This window comes from Solea solea, chromosome 17 (genome assembly GCF_958295425.1).
Source record: "Solea solea chromosome 17, fSolSol10.1, whole genome shotgun sequence".
In the NCBI taxonomy this organism is placed as follows: Eukaryota; Metazoa; Chordata; class Actinopteri; order Pleuronectiformes; family Soleidae; genus Solea; species Solea solea.
In genome coordinates, this window is record NC_081150.1 from 19,941,704 (window position 1) to 19,963,310 (window position 21,607).

The 21,607-nt window shown below is 41.6% G+C and overlaps 3 protein-coding genes across 5 annotated transcripts in view; all 3 read left to right on the forward strand.

The window, feature by feature from the left end:
* Positions 1 to 18,865, forward strand: part of LOC131443541 (oocyte zinc finger protein XlCOF6.1-like) — a 71,102-nt gene extending 52,237 nt beyond the window's left edge. Inside the window, exon 3 of the mRNA XM_058613223.1 lies at positions 18,019 to 18,865. Coding sequence (XP_058469206.1) covers positions 18,019 to 18,137 — 119 coding nt within the window. The 3' untranslated portion in view covers positions 18,138 to 18,865. The remainder of the gene's footprint in view (positions 1 to 18,018) is intronic.
* On the forward strand, positions 25 to 11,098 carry LOC131443561 (zinc finger and BTB domain-containing protein 49-like). Of its 3 annotated transcripts, none has more exons than XM_058613259.1 (2): positions 25 to 339; positions 8,842 to 10,048. In XM_058613259.1, exons 1-2 carry the CDS (start codon positions 168 to 170, stop codon positions 9,546 to 9,548), a joined length of 879 nt encoding a protein of 292 aa, XP_058469242.1. In that variant the 5' UTR covers positions 25 to 167; the 3' UTR covers positions 9,549 to 10,048. The 3 variants fall into 3 exon arrangements, 2 of the variants coding, with proteins under 2 accessions (XP_058469242.1, XP_058469243.1); XM_058613260.1 differs by lacking the exon at positions 8,842 to 10,048 and adding an exon at positions 10,689 to 11,098 and having other exon boundaries at positions 34 to 339; XR_009233648.1 differs by lacking the exon at positions 8,842 to 10,048 and adding an exon at positions 8,668 to 8,705 and having other exon boundaries at positions 117 to 339.
* LOC131443559 (zinc finger protein 177-like) lies at positions 2,955 to 5,961 on the forward strand. The gene is made up of 2 exons (XM_058613257.1): positions 2,955 to 3,319; positions 4,365 to 5,961. Exons 1-2 carry the CDS (start codon positions 3,124 to 3,126, stop codon positions 5,072 to 5,074), a joined length of 906 nt encoding a protein of 301 aa, XP_058469240.1. The 5' UTR covers positions 2,955 to 3,123; the 3' UTR covers positions 5,075 to 5,961.
* Positions 18,866 to 21,607: the final 2,742 nt, after the last annotated feature.

Here is a 21,607-nt window from a genome sequence, read left to right on the forward strand (position 1 = left end):
GTGTCGTTGAGTTGGGGGTGTGTGTCGTAGAGTGGTCTGCTGCTGGACCTACTTGGGTAATCTAATCTGAGTAGTAGTTGTCGCAGCAGCAGCGATAGCTCTGTGTGGACAGTAAAGGTTTGTTCGTGTGTCGCAGGTCAAATATTCCGGTTATTGACGAAGCAGCGATGTCTTCACTTCCATATTTGAGAGATTTAATCCACGGACGACTAACTGCTGCTGCTGAAGACATATTCACACACGTAGAAAGAATCGTCGTCGTATACGAGGAAGAGATGAATCGTCAGCGCAAACTGTTGGAGGTCGTTTGGAAACCTAAAGTCACGTTACAGCGGATCGGTGTGTACAAGCACAATGATGATTATTGTCTATTGATTATTATTGTGTATGTTATTGTTCCAATAATATTTGTATATGTGAAGAAGGTGGTCCACACACGTATTTCTTGATTTGAATACATCTAATGTTGTTTATGTTTTGTTTTGTCATACAGTACCATTGATATTGTGGTCCACCTCGCTCTTTATTGTCATTATACAGTGTACAACGAGATAAAATTATTAGAATTAAAACCGGAGTGTTTGATTTTATCATAAAACCAAGGTGTTCAAATGCCCAGACAGACGGGGTTGATGTAAATACTTGTAATCCGGGGGTGGCTGCTTCAATCAGTGAGCTGCAGTCTTCCTGAGTGTGCCAGGTTTCAGTGATGATAAAAAAAAGTCCAACATGGGGGGTCTATGGCTGATGATGGCGGGTATGGGTAGGAACTCTAGTGATGCTGTTGATGATGGGTGTGGCTGGTAGGGGGAGCTAGCGGGGGAGAGTGTGGAGGTGATAGATGTTCCGGCGGTGCGAGGGCGTGTGAGGTAAACAGTCATGCACGTGAATGTGATTGGACAGCATGGACAACATACAGTTTGGGTGAATGCCATCAGAGGGGTATTCCAGAAAGCGGGTTATGTGAGAACTCTGAGTTTGTTAACCCTGAGATGAGGGAAACTCTGAGTTATCCGTTCCAGAAAGAGAGGTAACTTAAACTCTGGGTCTGTTACTGCGGTAACTTACTCTGTGAACATAACCTGCTCGCTGGCAGGTTTACTATAAGAAACCCAGAGTTTCTACCTGTCTCCTCCCACACGAAGAAAGCAGTTAGACATGGATTGCCCATTCATTAGAAATCCAATCGACATCGAAGCCGTATTTATTAGAAATGCATTACGTCGTGCGAGAATCTTCCGACCCAGATTAGACGTTTTGATTAAAAATAAAAGACAAATTCACATGTGATTTGGTTCTTCTTTATTCTCTAAAAGTACAAAAGCCAACAGTCAGGATTTGTAATATAGTTCCAACTATTAACATATTTCACATATTCACCTGTTTCACCATGACAATGCACCCACCTCAACTGGCGTTCAAGTAATAGAATTTACAAGTCTGTTTTTCTGATTTGCCGGTCCAGGTACACCATTTCTTTCTCGGTTTTTTGAATGATTTTCATTAGGTGCACCCTGTACAACTCTTTTACCGGCAACTCGGAAACATATGGACGACATTTAATTCCTGCAGTTCTACATACAGATTTAACATGGTATTGACCGAAAATCTCACTGTGTCAAGCTGTGCTCTAGAAGTTGATGGACCCTCCTCTTGGTGATGCCCAGCCATGTTCTGTTGAAGGACAAGAATGTGCTAGTTTGTCCATTATCTATGCTCATCACTTCGGTGTACATGTCAAACTCCAAATTCCACTCAAGAATGTAAATGAATATGAATGGGTAGAGCAGTGCCACTAGCTATACATAATATTAAGACACGCTTCAGTAGGCCCCTCCGGATCTCTCCCTGTGGCAGCAGACAGCGTCGTCGTCTCCTCCTCATATATATATATATATATATATATATATATATATATATATATATATATATATATATATATATATATATATAAAAAAAAAGACATAAGTGTATACTTGCATCTGATGTATGCACTTGTGTCCTGGGGGGTGACAGGCTCAGATGAGCTTCCCCCGGGGATGCCTTCAGCCACAGGGCGACCCCTGTATTGGCTGAGAGCCAGCTCCTCAGCCTCTGACAGAGGTGGTGGAGGTGGCCCTCCACCCGTTTTTCGGGCCTCTGCCTTCTTTCTGTTGGCTGAGCAGAACTCAATGTTTGCAATCTGAATTAATATTTACGTTACGTTTAATAGCCTAAGTCAATTAAAAATAAAAAAATAAATCAAAGTGAGGTGCAATCATAGCCTAGCAAAATATGCCTTACCTTTTTGAATGATGTTTTTATGTTTAATTTTGAGCTGCTTCTAAGTCCTCCTTTCTCCTGTTGGATTGCACCTAAATGAAAAACTCAGATTTCATTCCTACTTATATTCATAACTATAGACTATGTTACGATCTTACGGTTAAATGTTACGTCAATGGAATAGTACGTTCAAACTTACGCGTTGACTCGGGCAGCAATTTTCTCCCATGCGGTCTCTCTCTCCTTCGCTGCTGCAGCTGTGTTGCATTCGCGGCGAAATATGTGCTCATATTCTCCGTAGCCCAGCAAAAGGATCTCCAACTCCTTCGCACTGAAATATGTTGATCTTTTTTTTTCTCGGTTGTCATGGTGACTCGTGGTATCGGGGCTCCATTGATGATGGCTTTTTTCAGTGGTTGTGCACGCGCGTACCTCGAGGTTAACATACTCAGAGTTGATTGAACTAACTCAGATCAGCTGTTCTGGAACCGGATACTCAGAGTTTCCCGACTCAGAGTAAGTCAACTCAGAGTTCAGGGATAGACTCAGAGTGTGTTGAACCTGCTTTCTGGAATACCCCTCAGGTATAAAAAAAAGGAGGAACGCTCCCAAAACAAATTAAAATGGTCAATAAAACCAAAGTTAAGAGCTGTGCATGTGGACTGGAGCCATGTATGGAGACTGCTGAAACGACCTGTTCCGCGGCCGAGCGAGGGAATGGGACCAGAAATAAAAACGGACTTCCCGCAGGACCTTAAAAGGCTAAAAAGGTCGTTAAAATAATTCTTTGTAAGTTCGGACTGCTGGCGAGCAGTGTCGCACTTCCCAACGTGGACGATTATACGTGTATGGAAGACGGGAATGAGCTCAGCAGCAGGTAGTTTGCTGAGGATCAGCGGGACTGTGGCTCCAGGGAAGCCGTGTGTGGCAGCGCTGAAAAATCGTGTGTTCCGGATTATGGAGTCTCCGATAATGAGTGTGGTTGGGGAGAATAGTGGAGGAGGGGGCGACTGCTGCTGCTTGTCATGGCTGGATGTTGCCCTGCGGTGTCGAACAGGTGAGTGCCGTTGTGTGCCGGCGCTGTCAGCGGCAGGCAGGTTGAGGGGTCCCAGACAGCTGTGGAGTGGTTTGCTGTGTTCAGGGAGACAATCTGCTGGAACTGGTCAGTGGCTAGATCCATAAAGCTGGACAGCATGGCTTCCTTACTCCTTAGCTCATTGGAGAGTCTTCTGATGTCCTCCTTCAGGTCAGATATTTTTTTTATTTGCGTGTAAAAGTTCTGTGTCAGCATCAGAAGGCATGGTCCGATAAGTTTCGGAAGCTAGCATGCAACCCTGAGCGAAGCACAGCGTGGAGTCAGTGCAGCCACCTGACAGTCACCTGACAGTCACCTACTACGCATACACAACTATACACAACAAAATGTAAAACACAACAAAATATAAAACTACGAGTGCGTTCAAGTGAAGTGCAGCTTAGTGCAACTTAGTGCAAGTCCGACTTTATGGAGAGTTGTGAGCAGGGGTTTGTGTGTGAAGGTGGGTGTGTGTCTGCATGTGTGTGTTGGGGGAGGTTTTTTAAACTCTGTTCCAGCCACATACATTCGTCATAGAGCCCCTTTCCCACTGCCTAATAAAACACATCAGATCTCCAGCTGGCGAGATGGCACTACAGAATATGGCACATGAAAGCAAATACCTATCACTACGTGTTTATACAGCATCTAACTTTACACTAAATATGGCCGATGCACTTTCCTCCCCTCTTCCCCACAGAACATGAGAAGCTCTCTTTTCTCGCTGTGACACGTTGATTGAGTGCGAGCCAAGCATTGTACAAGTCGTGATGCGGGTCTCACTGCGGTCAGAGGCCGATTAGTGTTAGTGGGTATAAACCATAGACTGTATACAAAAGAAACACGATTTTTTTATCATTGTCATGTTTAATCATGTAAATGGAGGGAGAAAGAGCAATATGGCATTACATATCGGACATCGGCTAAGGCTGATGTAAAAATCCATGAGATAAGAATAACATGATGATGCCTCCACTTTTTTTTACTTCTCTTATCAATGTCCTTACGGATTAATTTGTGTCAGCAGAGCTTCCACAGAAAGATGTTCTTCAGGAGGAGGAGGAGGAGCAGGAGGTTCTCACTGAGCAGCAGCTCTGGAACCAGGAGAGGAACTCTAGTCTGGACCAAGAGGAACCAGAGTCTCTACAGATTAAAGAGGAAGAGGAGGAAATCTGCACCGGTCAGGAGCAGGAGCAGCTTGAACTGAAGCAGGAGGCTGATACCTTTATGTTGACTCCTAATAATGAAGAAAGTGATCACATGAAACTAGACACTGACCACCAGCTCCTCTCTGCTGTAGTTGAGAGTCAAGATCAGAGAAATATTACAGGTGAAAATCCCCATATGTGTGACATTTGTAAGAAATGCTTTCGACATAAAGGTAGCTTGAAGTACCACATGAGAACTCACACGGGTGAGAAGCCATTTTCACCCGCTGAGATTCCAGACCACACAGTCCACATGAGAAATATTCCAAAAGAAAACACCTATGTATGTATGTGCAACCTTTGTAAGAAATGCTTTACACAAACAAGTTACTTGAAGCCGCACATGAGAATTCACACAGGTGAGAAGCCGTATTGTTGTGAAACGTGTGGAAAGTATTTTCGATTTGGACCAAATTTGATAAGACACAGAAAAACTCACACAAGTGATAAGCCCCATGTTTGTAACATTTGTGAGAAAAGTTTTTTGTTGAAAAGTACCTTGACAGACCACAGGAAAACTCACAGGTGAAAAGCCCCATGTTTGCAACATTTGTAAGAGATGTTTTTCGCACCGACGATCCTTGGTGTACCACGTAAGAACTCACACAGGTGAAAGGCCCCGTGTTCTTAGATGATTATTATCCTGATCATTGAAACTGTGTTTCTTTAAAATGCCCCATATGTGCAACATTTGTAAGACATGCTTTTCGGAAAAAATCAGTTTGACGAACCACATGAGAACTCACACAGGTGAGAAGCCCCATATTTGTAATATTTGTAAGAGAAGCTTTGTGCTTAAAAAAAACCATGACGAACCACATGAGAACTCACACAGGTGAGAAGCCATATTCTTGTGAAACATGTGGAGTGTGTTTTTGAGAAAATTCAACTTTCATAAGACACAAAAGAATTCACATGAGAAGCCCCATGTTTGCCACATTTGTAAGAAATGTTTTGCACGTATCGATACTATGACGGACCACATGAGAACTGACAAGTGAAAAGAAGCCATATACCACTGATGTGGATGGACACAGAATGTTATGGAGCCTCATGAATTTGAAAATTGCCTCCAATATGTTGGTGAATCATTGTAGGATTGGCTCACTTTCAAACTGCAAATCCCAAATGTGGTATTTTAAATGCACGGTTGGTGATAAATTGTGTGAAATGAATTTCATTATCTTGGCCATGACAGTGGATTTAAACTTACTGAATCTGTCTCTGATTTTGTTATTGAATCAGTTGTTTTTGTTTACTTCTGTAGGTAAAAGTAGGTGTCTTTGATTCTATGAAATGAGTCCATTTTTATTTTTATCCTTTTTTATATGATGATTGTCCTTATCATTGAAAGTGTATTTCTTTCAAACATTTATCGCAGTTGTTAAAGTCCTGTAAATAAAAGTTTTGAGTTTGCATTTTTTCCAAATATTTTGTTTTCTTATTGAACCCTGCATACGTTTGTTCTGTCCAGTGTGTAATTTGAGATCAATAATTATAAATCCATGTCAAAGTTGAAATTTCGAGTTGCGTGAGGCAATTTTCAATTAAATGGTCGAAAAGGCTTCAAAGCTTCATGGTGCCTCGTTTCCACGGTTTTTGCTTCAGCATTTTAATAAATGTTAATATACATGTTCATATTTTTCCATTATATCAAAAATATATACGTTCTTAAGCCATTATTTTTGTGTTTGCAGTCATTCCACAGTTCACTGCATTGACCGGAAGTAGCGCCACTTGGCACATGCGCAGAACAAATCAGGGACTAGAGCCCTCGTAGTAATAGCGTTAGCTCCACGTGGACAGTAATTGTGGGAAGACGGCGGGTTGTTCGCGTGTCGCAGGTCAAATATTCCAGTTGTTGACGAAGCAGCGATGTCTTCACTTTCATATTTGAGAGATTTAATCCACGGACGACTAACTGCTGCTGCTGAAGACATTTACACACGTGGAAAGAATCGTCGTCGTGTACGAGGAAGAGTTGGATCGTCAGCGCAAACTGTTGGAGGTCGTGATGATGATGATGATGATGACGATGACTATTGTGTCTCGTTATGTTCCTCTCCATTTTCACCATCTGTGTTTTGTGTCGTTTAAACTTTGTAAAGTTCACACTATTTTTACTCGAGTAATTTTTCTCTCTAAAATTTGGCTGCCAGATTATAAATACGTCATATCTTAATACACAAGCCACATTTTTGAATAAATGACCAATTTCTCTCCTCAAATGATGTTAAAACTGTGTTCTGCGATTAACTTAAGGTTTTAATGGGTTTTGCTCGGCTGATATCTTCTAACGAATTGCATTCTGGGAAATATGGCTTTTCCAAGTGCGCTCATGTCTGCCATGGATATATTATAAGCACTGGATAGAGCCCCGCCCCCTCTGCCTTTAAGACAGTGGTCTCTCGTGGTACTGCTACAAAAAATACTCATGCGGCCCAACAAGCAATTTTCCCAGTGACCACAATAGTAAAAGAGACGCCTGTAAAACTGTCCACAGGACACATCGACACATGGACAGGCTTTTATAGATCTTTCTAATCTATATTTTTAATTCATGGAGTTTCACATTTAAAAAACCTTCTTAAAGGCCATAAAAAGACCAGAAACATCCCTGTTAAAAGACATTACAAATATACTGTAGCATTGTAAAAATATTGTGAATCAAAACATTTTATATTAAGTGCTCTAATGTCACAGTAAACACTGACAGCAGCTGTTACAGTGTTGCTCCCATCATGCAGAAGTAGAGAATGTGGGCAGCTCGTTGACATAGCAGAGAAGCATTATGAGAGTAACACTACTTTGCTCTATGGGTCGCACAACTCAGAAGTCAGAAACGTTTTCAGCGTGTGCGCTCAGTGAGCGGCTCCATAGACGTGAGTGGAGCCAAAGGAGCAGTGCTCTATCCCTTATATCACATCCATGGTCACCATCCAAGGCATACTTGGTTAAATGGGCAGTGCAAGGACACTTCCGGGTATGAGAACTGAACTTGCTGCTTGCGTACTTGTGATTTGGAACAGTACAAGTCCTGGATGAGCTCCCTGTACTCATCCGGAAAGGAGGATGAGTACAGGGAGCTCATCCAGGACTTCGTCAAATGGTGTGACAACAATCATCTGCTCCTAAACACCACCAAGACCAGGGAGATGGTTGTGGATTTCCGGAGATCCAGGGTGCACCCAGAACCAGTTCTCATCAAGGGGGACTGTGTGGAGGTGGTGCACACCTACAAATACCTGGGAGTACAGCTGGATGACAGGCTGGACTGGACCACCAACACAGATGCTCTGTGCAGGAAAGGACAGAGTCGTCTGTGTCTGTGTCTGCTGGCATCCTTCAATGTCTGCAGGAAGCTGCTACAGACAGAGTGCCCTCCTGTACACAGTGGTGTGCTGGGGGGGCAGCCTTAAGAAGAAGGACGCTTCACGCCTGGACAAACTAATAAGGAAGGCAGGCTCTGTTGTAGGCACAGAACTGGACAGTCTGACATCGATAGCTGAGCGACGCACACTCAACAGGCTCCTGTCCATCATAGACAATCCACACCATCCACTACACAGCACCATACACAGACAGAGGAGCAGCTTCAGTGACAGACTGCTGTCAATGTCCTGCTCAACAGAAAGACTGAGGAGATCATTCCTCCCCCATGCCATCAGACTCTTCAACCTGCATCATACATGACACATACACGCAAGCACACATGTACATCTCATTCTTTTTAACGCCTTTATATTTTTTATATTTTTTTTCTTTTTTCCTTTTTATACATATGTTTCAGTTCATATTTAGACTGTACATAGACTTGCATGCCTCTTATGTTTCTATCGTGTAACATATTCTGGAGCTGCTGAACTGTGAATTTCTCTGTGAGATGAATAAAGTATCTATCTATCTATCTATCTATCTATCTATCTATCTATCTACTTGTAGAGTCTGCGTGCGATACACTGCTTCAGTATAAAGTGGTCCTCTTACACTCCTGAAGTGCCTGTGTACATCAGGGTGTGGCTCTGGAAGTTCTCCAAATCTAATGTCGTCCTGTGTAATATAACAAACACAAAAAAAATCTACAAAGAAACACTCATGAATGTATGTCTTTGTATTTATCAGAACAACATAACAATGAAGTGGAGCCCAGACATACAAGCCCAGAAAGTTCTAAATTTTAGATATCTTTTACACGACACCCCAACTTCATTGGAATCTGGGTTTGTAGGTTTAACCGTATCTATGATAAAAACATGATGCTGTCTTCACTTGTTACTTTTCTTCTGTGTCTCTCAGATCTTCCACTGAAAGATGTTCTTCAGGAGGAGGAGGAGGAGGAGGTTCTCTCTGAGCAGCAGCTCTGTAACCAGGAGAGGAACTCCAGTCTGGACCAAGAGGAACCACAGTCTCTACAGATTAAAGAGGAAGAGGAGGAAATCTGCACCAGTCAGGAGCAGGAGGCTGATACCTTTATGTTGACTCCTGATACTGAAGAAAGTGATCACATTGAACCAGACACTGACCACCAGCCCCTCTCTGTTGCAGCTGAGAGTCAAGGTCAGACGGTCCACATGAAAAATATTACAAAAGAAAAGCCCCATATGTGCGACATTTGTAAGAAATGCTTTTTGTTCAAAACGAGTTTGATGATCCACATGAGAACGCACACAGGCGAGAAGCCATATTCTTGTAATATTTGTAACAAATGTTTTGGGTACAAACAATCCATGATGCTGCACTTGAGAGCTCACACAGGTGAGCTGCCCCATATTTGTAATATTTGTAAGAAAAGCTTTGGGCTTAAAGGTCAGTTGAAGAACCACATGAGAACTCACACAGGTGAGAAGCCCCATGATTGCCACATTTGTAAGAAATGTTTTAGATATAAACACCACTTGACGAACCACATGAGAAGAAAACATATTACCACTGACGTGACTGGTCTCAGAATGTCTCATTTATTTGAAGATTGCCAACGTGTTGGTGAATCACTGCAGGCTTGACTCACTTTCAAAGTGTACATCTAAAATGTAAACTCAAATCCAAGACGTTGAGTGCATTGTAGCCACTAAACTTATTATTGAATCTATCTTGTGAAAGTTCATTATGTCTACTGATCGTACTTTAGACTTTTTTGGTTCGTTTTTTAGACATCAGTAAGTTTTCTCTTACCTTGTCAACCAGTTTCGGCGTGTATCTTCCGCCTTCCACAGAACGGTCACCTGGTGTTAGGTGGTGACGTGCCTCATCAGCTGTTGTTACCGAAGCTTGATCTTACCTGACACACATTACAAATGCTATACGTCACAGTATTTGTTTATTATCAGCAGTGTCTTTAGATTTGACTCATTTGGCCCATTTTTATTTTTATCCTTTTTATATGGTGATTGTCCTGATCAGTGAAACTGTGTTTCTTTAAATACATTAATTGTCTTCTTCAAAGTCCTGGAAATTAAAGTTTTAAGTTTGTATTTTTTTGCGGATCAATAAAAGTTAGAAGTTGTATGGTTGTCATTCTTCATTCTTGTAAGAACTGCTTGGTGTGTAAAGATAGTTTGATCCACATGAGATCGTTTAGCCGTTGTTTGCTCTTAGCCGTGCGGTCTATGGTGCGTACACTGGTACTATGATGCAGAAGTTAGACATTTTCGCAGTGTGCGCTGAGTGCGCAGGTCATAGGAATGAGAGGAACCAAATGGGTGGTGCTCTATCCAGTTCTTATAATACATCCATGGTCACCACCGGATGCATACTTGGTAAAATGGGCGGAGCGAAAAACACTGCCACTTGTGTATTGGAACAGTACTTGTGGAGTCTGCATGCGATACACTGCTTCAGTATAATATGACCCAGGTCCTCTTATACTCCTGATGTTACTGTGTACATCAGGATGGGGTTCTGGAAGTTCTCCGAATCTGATGTCGTCCTGTAATGTGTCATAAAACAAAAAGAAAAAATCAAACTAGCAAAGAAACACTCACTACTTTGTATGTTTTTATCAGAATAACATAATGAAAATGTGCCCAAAAAGTTCTAAATTTTAGATATTTTTATACAGCGTCCCAACTTCATTGGAATCTGGGTTTGTAGGTTAAACCTTATCCATGATTAAAACATGATGCTGTCTTCTTCTGTGTCTCTAGAGCTTCCACTGAAATATGTTATAAAGGAGGAGGAGGTTCTCTCTGAGCAGCAGCGCTGTAACCAGGAGGAGAAATCCAGTCTGGACCAAGAGGAACCAGAGTCTCCACAGATTAAAGAGGAAGAGGAGGAAATCTGCACCAGTCAGGTGCAGGAGCAGCATGAACTGAAGCAGGAGGCTGATACCTTCATGTTGACTCCTGATAATGAAGAAAGTGATCACATGAAACCAGAACCAGACACTGAGCTCCTCTCCTGAGTCAAGATCAGACAGTCCACATGAGAAATGTTACAGGTGAAAAAACACATGTGTGCAACATTTGTAAGAAATGTTTTGAGTCTAAAAGCAGTTTGACTATCCACATAAGAACTCACACAGGTGACATTTATACTTGTTAAACCTGGATTTAACAAACTGACTCCAGTGATTTTTGAAACACTGAAAAAATGTACTTTAGTGCAATCCAATCCAATCCAACTTTATTTGTTAAGCACTTTAAACAAACCACAATGGACCAAAGTGCTGTACAGAATAAATAAAAGGCATTATACATTAAAGGTTCAAAATGAGATAAAACATCTTAAAATAAATTAGAATCATAAAACACAATAAGAATTAGCAGCCATACAATAAAAAAAAACAATAAATTCTGTAAGAGACATACAGGCTGAAGATGAGCAGCACGGTGTGTTAGAGTGTGTGTGTGTTGCAGAGGGCGTGGTTCACCTGGGAGTGGGCATGTGCAAGGTGCGGAAGTGTGTGTGCGTAAAGGTGGGCACTCACCGGTGACGCAGAGAGAGAGAGAGAGAGAGTCAGGGTTGGGAGTAGCCGTAATTTTTGTTGACCGCTACCGCTACTCATTCATTCATTTATCACCCTTTTTTCCAGTTTAATCCGCCAGTCTCATTTTACGTTTATCCATCCTTGCTGCGCTGTGATAGCTCTGTGCTGTTTTGTTACAATAAATGCACCTAAGCATATTTGGATCTCAGCGTATCTTTATCATAATCTACTATAGCGCGTCATAAATCTACGTACCTGAGGACCCAAACCTCATATACTCTCAGCGGCTAAAAGGTTTGTGTTTGGAAGCCGCAACATTTTGTCAACAAAAAAGGCTTGGCCAACCAAGTCGTCCCGCACCGACTAGCCCGAGAACAAAGGAGCCACAGCTAAGTGCCACACCACGCCAAACATTTACCTGGGAACAGGTAGGCCTGAACCTGTTAATGTTTGTGGATTAAGGAATCCGCTTCGATTGGAATGCATTGAGTCAAATGAGGACAATGTATTAAATGGATACGCTGGTTGCATTGGCGCATTGATGGTGGCGCATATTCTCCGTGCTTTTATGGATTGTGATGTCGGGACTTTGTGGCATGTGGCGGCTGATGTTGTCTAAAGACCTACTGCTTGTTGAAATGCTTGGATCGAATCCGCTCTGTCAATGAATTTAAATACCATGTCTATGGATGGATTTGAATACGCTCTTGAATGAAATGTGATTGTGTTGCTTCATACAAAAATACAATCTAACGAAAATGAGTCAAATAAACGCTGATGCTGAATGTTCAAACATGGAACGTGAAAAGAGGGAAATCAAACTGACGGCCAAAGCAATGGAAAATAAAATCGAACGGTTGCAGCATGAGCGCAAAAGTGCCGTTAATAAAATCAAAGAGCTTATTCCGCAAATAAAAACGCACATGAAATCAAAAGAAAATGTAACTGAAATCCCCTCACAACTGAATAACTTGAATGCACTGTGTAAAAAGGCCACTGACCTGCACAACGAAGTATTGCAACTTCTTCCTGATGATGAACATAAAAAACAAAAAGAGTGGTTTTCTAGCATTATGGATTACAGTGATGCGTTCAAGGAACAAGTGGAAAATTGGATAAAGGAAAATCCGCATGAAAACTCAAATGAATTACCACTACAGACAAATACTTCTGAGCAACCAACAAAGGAAATAAATTATGCAGAACAAATTCCTGTCGAAAAAAGTAAGGATTTGTCTGTTGCTGATCCTCCAGTATCTGTTTCCACTGGACAAGATCCTCAGGATGAACTACAGCCCTGTGACAGCATCTCAAATGCAACCAAGAAATCACGCTCACATCATTCCTCATCCTTGGCTTCACGCTCATCTGCTCGCTTAAAAACTGAAACAAATCTTGCAATTTTGGCAATAAAACAAAAGGCATTAAAGGAAAAACATGCATTGGATGAAGAGGAGTTAAAGCTACGCAAAAGAAGAGAACAGCTTTTACTGGAGAATGAAATCGCTGAGGAAATGGCAAAACTAAGTGTTATAAAATCACAAAGCAGTGTTGGCAGTAAATCAAAGTCAAAGGTTTCAGATGGGATGAACTCATACTATGAAAAGACATGCTCAAAACAACAACTTAACAACAATGCTATGGAATTTGTCCCATCACTGCCAGTTAAACTAAAATCCAACGCAATTGAAACCACACAGACAGTTGTGAAGCCTAAAGTCACTCACTTACCTGACATAAAACATCTCCCAGGTCCTTCTTACATGCTCCAACGTTATCTAACCATTCCTGAAGATCCTGTGACCAATGTTACACAAACTGATGCATCACAAAATGACAGTGTGCTGGACATAATGAGAAAACATAATGACATTTCAACACTTGATGCAACAACAATGGCTCTCAGCACTCCCAAAAAGGGAAATTCCCATTTTCGATGGTAACCCACTCAAATACCATTCGTTTATTAAAGCATTTGAAAATGGAGTTGAGCGAAACACCAGTAACAACTGTGACAGACTCTACTTCCTTGAACAATACACCAAAGGGCATGCAAAGGGACTAGTGAGGAGCTGTCAGCACATTGAGTCGAGTAGAGGATATGTGAAGGCGAAGGCTCTATTGAAAGAGCACTATGGCAATGAGCAAAAGGTGGCAGCAGCATACATGGAGAGAGCTTTGTCATGGCCCACTATTAAAACAGAAGATGCGAAAGCCTTCCAGGAGTACGGCCTCTTTCTGCGTGGATGCTGCAACGCTTTGGAGGATGTGCAGTATTTAAGTGATCTGGACACACCCACAAACATGGTGGAAATCATTAAAAAACTGCCGTACAAACTCCGAGACCGCTGGAGGTGCGACGCATGTGACCTGCAGGAAAGGTACAATAGGAGAGCAAGGTTTGTGGATATTGCCAACTTTGTTGAAAAACAGGTAAAAATCTTGACAGACCCTGTGTTTGGAAACATTCAGGACACTGTTATAACAACTAAACAAATGAAACACAAACCTCCCCCTCGCTCCAGCATCAGAGGAACCAGCTTCGCTACCACAGTGAATCGTGTGGAGAGAACAGCTCAACCTGTGAAAGCTACATACATAAAACCACCAGCCAAGAAGATCTGTCCCTGCTGCACCGGAGGACACACATTGGATGTGTGTGCGCGGTTGGAAAAAATGGCACACAAAGAGAAAATTGACTTCCTGAAGGAAAATGGTGCTTGTTTTCGCTGCCTGTGTATAGGACACATAAGCAAAAATTGCCAAAGGAAGATTTCCTGCTCGAAGTGTGGCCTAAGACATCCAACTGTGCTACATAAGGATAGTGTGGCAACGGCAGAACCAGCTGAGAGAAGCATCCAGGTTATAGTGGACGACACCTTGGTTTCCAGTGGGCTAACAGGGGCTGGTGAGATGGATTGCAAGCTTCCTATCGTGCCGATCCAAGTGAAGGCGAAGAAGGGCAATAAAATCATTCTCACATATGCCTTTTTGGACCAGGGAAGTACTGCGGTGTTCTGTACTGAGAGTCTGAAGCAGAAGCTCAATTTGTCTGGGAAGAGAGCCAACATTCTTCTCAGGACCATGGGGCAGGAGAAGGTGGTCAGTAGCTACATTGTGCCAGAGCTGGAGGTGGCAGCACTTGAAGATGACAGCTTCATTGAGTTGCCAAAAGCGTATACTCAGTTGTCAATGCCAGTCCACAAAGCAAACATACCCACAAATAAGGATCTGACAAGGTGGCCATATTTAAAACACATCTCCTTACCACAGATTGAGGCTGGAATTGAGTTGCTGATTGGAACGAATGTTCCACGAGCCATGGAACCGCTGGAAGTTATCCGCAGTGAGCACAATGGACCCTACGCTATAAGGACGGCGCTGGGCTGGACGGTAAATGGACCACTGACAGGAAACGGTGGAGAGGCCAATTACTGTGAGCAGCCAGTAACTGTGAACCGTGTGTCCATTGTAAATTTGGATGAACTGTGGCAACAGCAATTTAAGATGGACTTTCCAGAATCTGCTGTGGAGGAACAAGTGGGTCTGTCCAGGGAAGATCTGAGGTTCATGGACATGGTCACAAAGTCAGCCAAACATGTCAATGGTCACTACCAGGTCGCCCTGCCTTTGAAAAATCCAAACGTCAGCATGCCAAATAACAGGAAAGTGGTGGAACAGCGTCAAAACCATCTGAAGAGGAGGCTCCAGAGGGATCCAGTGTTTTACAGGGAGTATAACACCTTTATTAACGATCTACTTGGTAAAGGTTATGCTGAAAAGGTTCCTGATGCAGAGCTGGAAAGAAGTGATGGCAGGGTCTGGTACATACCGCACCATGGTGTCTACCACCCGACAAAGGGAAAGCTCAGAGTTGTTTTTGATTGTGGTGCCAGTTACAAAGGACAATCTCTGAATGAAGAGCTGTTGCAAGGGCCCGATCTAACCAGCTCACTGATTGGAGTTGTGACCAGGTTCAGGAGGGAACCTGTGGTCATCATGGCTGACATAGAAGCTATGTTTCACCAGGTGCAAGTGCCCCCAGATGATGCTGATCTGCTGCGATTCCTCTGGTGGTCACAAGGAGACTGGAACCAAGCACCATGTGAATACAGGATGAAGGTACATCTTTTCGGAGCTACATCCTCCCCTAGCTGCGCCAACTTTTCCCTCAGGAAATGTGCAGAGGATTTTGGACATGAGCATAAGGAGGAGACAAGCTGCAGCACTGCTTTTATGTGGACGATTGTTTGGTGGCAGTTGCATAAGGAGGAGACAGTGGACAAGCTGCAGCACTGCTTTTATGAGGACGTTGCTGACCTCTATATGGACTTTGTGTTTTTGGACGTCAGATGGACTTTGCACTAATCGGTCATGACGACCAGAAGAAGGAATATTCGTTGTAATGACTTCATGGACTTGAGCAATTTATTAGACATTTTTGCATTATCGTTGAAATTGATATGATGATTTATTATGTCTCCTATTGTGTTTTGAAATGTGAATTATTATGTGAGACCTAATAATTAGGGGCTGGTGTGTAAGAGACATACAGGCTGAAGATGAGCAGCACGGTGTGTTAGAGTGTGTGTGTGTTGCAGAGGGCGTGGTTCACCTGGGAGTGGGCATGTGCAAGGTGCGGAAGTGTGTGTGCGTAAAGGTGGGCACTCACCGGTGACGCAGAGAGAGAGAGAGAGAGAGTCAGGGTTGGGAGTAGCCGTAATTTTTGTTGACCGCTACCGCTACTCATTCATTCATTTATCACCCTTTTTTCCAGTTTAATCCGCCAGTCTCATTTTACGTTTATCCATCCTTGCTGCGCTGTGATAGCTCTGTGCTGTTTTGTTACAATAAATGCACCTAAGCATATTTGGATCTCAGCGTATCTTTATCATAATCTACTATAGCGCGTCATAAATCTACGTACCTGAGGACCCAAACCTCATATACTCTCAGCGGCTAAAAGGTTTGTGTTTGGAAGCCGCAACATTTTCTATTCAAATTAAAATATGTAAAATAAATAAAAAACCAAACGTCTCATGAGGTTTCAAAGGCCAAAGAGAAAAGGTGGGTTTTAAGGAGGGATTTAAAAACAGACAAGGACGAGGCCTGTCTTATGCGCAGTGGCAGATTGTTCCAAAGTTTTGGAGCTGCGACAGTGAAGGCACGATCCCCTCTGAGCTTCCGCTTAGTTTTAGGCACACTCAGGAGCAGCTGATCAGCTGACCTGAGAGAGCGAGCGGGTGAGTATGGATGTAGAAGCTCAGAGAGGTAGGGCGGGGCAAGACCATTCAGGGATTTAAAAACAAATAAAATCATTTTAAAATCGATCCTGAGATGTATGGGCAGCCAGTGGAGTGAAGCTAAAATGGGGGAAATGTGCTCAAATTTACGTGTGCCAGTTAAAAGACGTGCGGCAGCGTTCTGTACCATCTGAAGACGGGCAACGGAGGACGCACTAACCCCCACATAAAGCGAATTGCAGTAATCCAGCCGAGTGGTGACAAAGGCGTGAATTACCATTTCAAAATGTTGCCTCGAGAGAATTGGCTTTATTTTGGCCAGCTGCCTCAATTGAAAAAAGCTGGATTTAACAACAGACCTGATCTGGTTGTCAAACTTCAGATCAGAGTCGATTTTAACCCCCAGATTTGTGGTAGTGTGTTTTAAAAGCAGTGCCAGGCAGCCCAGATCTACTTGGGGGGTCCCAGTGGTGCCACCAAACACCATCACTTCAGTCTTTTTGTCATTAAAACTTAAAAAGTTCAGAGTCATCCAGGCCTTTATGTCATCAAGACACTGAAGTAAAATTTTAAAGGAGTTAACTTCGTTCTTTTTAATAGGCATGTAGATTTGACTGTCATCTGCATAGCAATGGAACGAGATGCCATACTTTCTAAGAATGGAGCCAAGTGGGAGCAGATATAGAGAGAAAAGAAGGGGGCCCAGAACTGAGCCCTGTGGGACCCCGCAGGTGAGAGGAGCCGAGGAGGATGTCGAGTCACCGAGTCTGACACAGAAAGTTCGATCAGCCAAGTATGACCTGAACCACTCCAAAGCTGTGCCCCTGATGCCCACCTGCTCCTCCAGACGTGAGATCAGGATCTCGTGATCCACTGTATCAAATGCAGCAGTTAAGTCTAAAAGCACAAGAACTACACAGTCACCAGAGTCAGTAGCTAAAAAGATATCATTAAAAACTCTTAAAAGTGCTGATTCGGTGCTGTGCAGTGATTTAAAACCGGACTGGAAAACCTCAAGGATATTATTTTCCTCTAAAAAGGCCATTACTTGACCATGGACTAGCTTCTCAAGGATTTTTGAGATAAAAGGCAGTTTGGAGATGGGCCTGAAATTTGCAGGAACTGCTGGGTCTAGACCAGGTTTCTTGATAAGAGGTTGCACTACTGCATGTTTAAAATTTTTGGGGACCACACCTGTGGACAGACTGCTATTTAAAACCAGAATCATTAAATCATTAAACCGTTATGACATATAACATGTCATATCATGTCATAACCTGTTCTTGTGTCTCTTTGTGTCTCCAGAGCTTCCACAGCAGAATGTCTATAATGAGGAGAAGGTTCTCACTGAGCAGCAGGGGAACTCCAGTGTGGACCAAGAGGAACCAGAATCTCTACAGATTAAAGAGGAAGAGGAAAATTGATCACATGAAAGCAAAACCAGACACTGAGCTCCTCTCTCTTGTAGCTGAGAGTCAAGATCAGACAATCCACATTAGGAATGTTACAGGTGAAAAAACCCACATGTGCAACATTTGTAAAAAAATGTTTTGCGCATAGCGATACCTTGACGGAGCACATGAGAACTCACACAAGTAAGAAGCCTTGTTCTTGTGAAACATGTGGAATGTGTTTTCTACTTCGTTCAACTTTGTTAAAGCACAAAATAACTCACACAGGTGAGAGGCTGTTGTCTTGTGAAACATGTGGAAAGTGTTTTCTACATCGTTCAACTTTGTTAAAGCACAAAAGAAAGTGTTTTCCACATCGTTCAACTTTGATAACACACAAAAGACTTCACACAGGTGAGAAGCCATTTTCTTGTGAAATGTGGAAAATCTTTTCATTCAAGTTCATGTTTGTCAAGGCACTAAAATAACTCACAGGGAAGAAGCCATTCTCTTGTGAAATCTGTGGAAAGTGTTTTCTCCGAAGTTCACATTTGAAAGTCCATATAAGAACTCACACAGGTGAGAAGCCATTTTCTTGTGAAACATGTGGAACATCTTTTCTTAGAAGTTCATGTTTATCAAGGCACAAAATGACTCACATGTGAGAGGCCCTTTTCTTGTGAAATCTGTGGAACGTGCTTTCGACAACGTTTCACTTTGGTATCCCACATGAGAATTCACACAGACGAGAAGCTGTATTCTTGTGAAATGTGTGGAAAGTATTTAAAAGTTTCAGAGTTGATAAACCACAAAAGATCTCTCACTGGTGAGAAGCCCCACATTTGTCAGAAATGTGTTGCACACAGAGATACCTTGACGGAACACACGAAAACACAGGTGAGAAGAAGCCATGTACAACTGACGTGGATGGTCACAGAATGTTATGGAGCCTCATTTATTTGAAAATTGGCATGCCTACAATATGTTGGTGAATCATCTTAGGATCGGCTCACTTGGCCATGACAGTGGATTTAAATGTATTCTTGAATCTGTCTGTGAAGTCAAACTAAAGAAATAATTAATAAACTCATATTGTAAACCGGAAAGGAACCTTTCGGCAGTCCGAGTTGCCGCACGGACTATAAAAGAGGTGGCACACAACATCAGCGAAGACGCAAACTGAAGCAGTGCTTAGCGCAAAAATATCCAACCCCGTGCAAACGAATCTACAAACGCCAGAGAGGCAGCCGGTAAGACACCAAGCCCATCAGGAGACCCAGCGGACAATGAAGTGAAATGTTTGTGTAGGCGATAGCCGCTAGCGTTAGCCACGGGGCCGAACCGGCAGTGCCGTCGTTAACCCTATAAATGCCAGTGTGTGTCATGTTTGATTCTCATTCATAATTTAATGATGTCATGATTGTTTAAGTTAAGAACATGATTGTTGAGTGAGCTAATATGTTGCAGATAAATTAGTTAAAATGATTATGATATTATATTATTGTGGTGACATTATTTAAATTAAGTAAATGTAAAATATTTAAAATCTGAAATTAACTTAATGAAATCCCTAAATGTATTAATAATAACAGTGGGAGAATTTATGTTGCACTTTGTTTAATTTAAGAGGAAAAAGGAAATAATTGTTAAAAATGTATATTTTCCAGAACATTGTAAAAACAACCTTTTTCTTGTTTATTGTTTCAAAAGGTTTTTCACCTACGTACCTGCTTACCTGAAACCTTAAAATCACAAAATAAAAGAAGATAAGAGGAAAAGAAAAGTGTGGTTATTGAGTGAAGTCCAGCAACTCTGGGTAGATGTCCAACTCCTTCAAGTGGAGATTGCACAAAGAAGGGGAGAACTTGACACTGTCTCTAATTTTTTTTAATTGAATCAGTTGTTTGTGTTTACTTCTGTAGGTTATTGTAGGTGTCTTTTATTTTTATCCTTCTTATATGATTGTCCAGATCATTGAAATTGTATTTGCTTCAAACATTTATTGTCGTCTTCAAAGTCCTGGTAAGAAAAGTTTTGAGTTTGTATTTTTTTGCAAATACATACAATTTACTCTAAGTATTGTATGCCATTGTTATACACCACCTGTTGAATGGATTCATGGATTATTGTTGTCATTCTGTCATTTTTCATTCTTGTAAGAAGTGCTTTGTGTGTAAAGACAGTTTGATCCACATGAGAACTCACACAGGTGAGATTTTCCACGTAGAAGGTCCATACTATTAATATTTACATCTTTGTAAGTGTTACTTTCTTCATTCACATCTTATTCTAATGAATATATGTCTTTATATTTTCCACTGTATTAGATGATTATATAAAATAATTTGTTGTCAGTTCACTGGCAGTAACGGGAAGTTTTGCCACTTCACGATCAGGAATTGGAGAGAGTGAAATACTTTAAACTTTTAGGGATATGGTTTGATGAAAAAGTAACATGGAAGGCACATGTTCAGAAATAAATGGACAAATGTAAGAAAATATTAAACATAGTGAGATGTTCTCTTTCTTTAAGAAATCTTTAAGAACTTCTCTTAAGAACTATATATATATATATATATATATATATATATACATGTGTATATATATATATATACATAGGTAATGTGTTAATGAAATCAGTTATAGATTATCGTCGTGTGGTATATGGATCTGCAGCAAGCACACATCTGAAAAAAACTTATGCACTGGAGCTTTTAAGACAACGCCAACATCAGCGTTCCAGGTGGAAATGGATCGCATCATCCAACACAAATAGTCTTGTATAAAGTACCTTAAAGGAAATTCACTTTTTAAAATATAACTTAAAGGGCCACTTCACCCAAGGTGCCAACACCTCGCACAAGACAATCCAGAAAACCCTGCTCTTCCAAGAGCATCTTCTGCACTCTCACTCTCTGTCAGTCCACTAGTCCTATCTTGTAGATTTCTTTCCAAGACTTCTTCTATGTAGTTTATTCCTCTTTTGTAAGTCGCCTTAGATAAAAGCATCTGCTAAATGCTTAAATGTTAAATCTTAAGGGCATGGGTTCAACTCCTGGCTCTGCTCGTCCATATGTGTCCTTGAGCAAGACACTTAACCTCATGTTGCAGCTCATCAAGACTAGAAAAGCTCTAGTCCATAATACTAGAATACCAACTCTTCTTCTGATTTTATTTTGTAGCAACGAGTAACAAAAAACTGGAAATAGTAGGAAGTAGGAAAATAGGAAATAGTGTTGTAAAAGTACAAGTTGCTAGAAATATAAATAAACTAAATCAGAATCAACTTTATTGGCCAGGTTTGTGCACACAGACTTTGTTCCGCTTTGCTCAAACAAAATTAATATATAAACAGAAGAATAGTTATTATCATTATTGTTATTGAAAATATAACAAGAAGGTTGTTCAACTCATAAATCCGTGTGGAGAAAAGTTATGTTTGTAAATCATATTCCTGGTTAGAGACATGTGGGGGAAATGACTGAAGGCACTGAGGTAACACC

Excerpts from the sequence above, each read along its gene's own strand:
- LOC131443561 (XM_058613259.1), top strand. The coding sequence starts at position 168 with ATGTCTTCACTTCCATATTTGAGAGATTTAATCCACGGACGACTAACT. Across the intron at positions 340-8,841 it reads AGTCACGTTACAGCGGATCG|ATCTTCCACTGAAAGATGTT; the intron begins GTGTGTACAAGC and ends TGTGTCTCTCAG.
- LOC131443559 (XM_058613257.1), top strand. The coding sequence starts at position 3,124 with ATGAGCTCAGCAGCAGGTAGTTTGCTGAGGATCAGCGGGACTGTGGCT. Across the intron at positions 3,320-4,364 it reads TGCCCTGCGGTGTCGAACAG|AGCTTCCACAGAAAGATGTT; the intron begins GTGAGTGCCGTT and ends TTGTGTCAGCAG.